Source organism: Microtus ochrogaster, chromosome 15, assembly GCF_000317375.1.
Source record: "Microtus ochrogaster isolate Prairie Vole_2 chromosome 15, MicOch1.0, whole genome shotgun sequence".
NCBI classification, from domain to species: domain Eukaryota; kingdom Metazoa; phylum Chordata; class Mammalia; order Rodentia; family Cricetidae; genus Microtus; species Microtus ochrogaster.
This window is the reverse complement of record NC_022017.1, coordinates 30,215,169-30,217,538: the sequence shown is the minus strand read 5'-3', so window position 1 is coordinate 30,217,538 and position 2,370 is coordinate 30,215,169. Positions and strand designations below refer to the sequence as shown.

Below are 2,370 nucleotides of genomic sequence, written 5' to 3'. Positions count from 1 at the left end.
CCACCCATCCATCCATCCATCCATCCATCCATCCATCCATCCATCCATCCATCTATCCATCCATCCATTTATCCACTAATTGGGTTGTTTGCTGCCTGTGTGGGATCCCAGTCTTCTCCATTTTGTTCTAAAGAAGGTCCCTCGATGCTGCCTGTGACCTAGTCCTCAACTCTTCCCCTCTCCTCCCTGGCCCTGGGTGAGGCCCCAATCCCTCACAGTTGCCAGGTTGTCCCCATGCTCCTGGACGACAAGGAAAAGCATATTGGAAGATGCCTGCACCCAGGAAGGACTGGTAGAGCCCAAGCCATCGATGGTTGTCCAGATGAGATCAGTCAGCTCTGCCATTTCAAGATGACCCGTGATCTCCTGTGAGAGTGGAGAGCCTGTTAGCTTATCATGCCAAACCCCTGTGTCTGTCATCTTTAACCCTTCTTTGTCAGACTCCCCAAACATCTAGGCACCACTTCTCTAGGCTCTCTTATGTGGGCCTAGTACACAATCTTCCACATCTCTCTGCCTCAGTCAATGCCTAGGGACAGGAAGGACCAGTTTTGGTGTCTAGCACTGAGTAGACATAGGACTCTTTTTCCCAGCCAACATTGGCTTGTTCTTGGATTCAGGTGGTAAGTCTAAGTTTCTATGTTTTCGCCCTCCCTAGCGCCCTGGAGGGTAAAGCTGGGCTAGATCACACACAGACAGAACCTTCTGGAAAGACTGGCTGTTCACTATAATATCCCTGCCACTCAGTAGTTTAGATCCATGATATACTTAAATCTATCAATATTTAATTTAGTAAAACTAAAACGTCAGTTCTTTGGCAGCCTTAGCTTCACGCCAGGAGCTCAGCAGCTACACGGGGCCAGCAGCTTCTTTGATCTGCACAGATGTAGACCGCACTCAACCTTACAGAAAGTTCAAATTAGAATAGTGGTGAGCTGCTCAGGGCCCAGAGTACTACGGGCACAGGAGAGAGAGACTCCTGTGAAGTTGAGTGTTAATCAAGGCCACGAGTAAGCGTGAGATGGTGGGTTGCCGGTGGTGATGGCAAGGGTGAGGATAAGGGTGATGGTGATTACGGCAGGTGTGAGAGGGGGTGATGATGTGGGGATGATGGAGGTGGCAATGATAGTGATGGTGGTGATGATAATGATGGTGATGATGGGGCATTAGTGATAACAACGGGAGCGGTGATAGTGAATGTTGGTGAGGTTGTAGGTATTAGTGATGACGGTGGTGAGGGTAGGGGTGGGGACGATGGCATGGTGATGATAGCGATGATGACGGGGGTATTAGTGATGATGGTGATAGTGATACCTGCTGGTAAAGATGAAGAGGACGGTGATAAATGTGTAGTGCACACCAGGACCACCTGAGGAGTCTTGTACAGACGTGGGAGGGGAATTGAGGCCCAGAATATCTGCTCTCCTTTGGAATTCTCCAAGGTCTCCATCTCGAAGTCAGCAGATCCGCCCGTTCCTACTCCTCTGTGCCTCCCCCATGGATGGAGAGCAGGTTGCTTCTCTCCAGACCTTGGACTCTAAGCTTCCCAGTGGTTCCTCTTTCTTCTGGAACTTGCTGGTCTGGCGGCCAGTGGAGCTCATCCCTCCTTGCCTTGCTTCTGCCCCCAGCCCAGGTTCTGTGATACAAACTACAGCTAACTGAGATTTCCTTCATTTTAGGCAGGCCCATGGAGGTGCTGGCCCCAAGGACTGAGAGAGTCTGTATGAAACTTCTAAGGGGCCTAATACTCAGACAGCTCACTGTAGCTGCTGTGTTCTGGAGTCCATGGGATCAGACCAAAGTCTTGCTGGGGCACTCACTAGCCATGCACCCCACTTTTCTGTCTTCTCTTTATGTAGGATGTCATGGCTGCTTACTGAAGGCCAGTTAAACCACCAGGCCCCACATGGACCCTGCTGAGAAGTGGAAGGCTAGGTCTCACAAGGACCGGCAAGTATGCCAATCACAGGGGTCATTCTTAGCCAAAGTTCAACCCAACCTGAGCAAGCAAGAGCTCACACCTCACAGACTTCCTGAACTCCCAGCTCTGATGCTACTTTAGTGTGGGCCACCAGCTAATGGAAGTCCCTAGCTCACAGCCTCAGGTAGCGGCTTCTGGGGATCACACAGTTCACACCTCGGTGTGATGGGGTGGGAGAGTGGTAAATGGGAAAACCTAGAGAAGATTGGAAAAACTTGAGAAAGGGATTTTGAGAAAACCTACGAAAGCTTCTGTCCAAGGTACACATGGCCTAGTGTGTCCCAGTGTCCCTCCACTCTTCCTGGTTCCCTTCAACAACTTAGAAAAGAATGTGTTTATCGCCACCCACAGATGTGGCAGTCTGCTCTGGCTATGTATCCATCCACCCA

At 50.5% G+C, this 2,370-nt stretch overlaps 1 protein-coding gene across 1 annotated transcript in view; it reads right to left on the bottom strand.

Annotated features, from left to right (window-relative positions):
- Positions 1 to 2,370, bottom strand: part of Mroh5 (maestro heat like repeat family member 5) — a 76,598-nt gene that overhangs the window by 22,100 nt on the left and 52,128 nt on the right. The window contains exon 18 of the mRNA XM_026782403.1: positions 217 to 366. Within this exon, the coding sequence (XP_026638204.1) occupies positions 217 to 366 (150 nt within the window). The remainder of the gene's footprint in view (positions 1 to 216; positions 367 to 2,370) is intronic.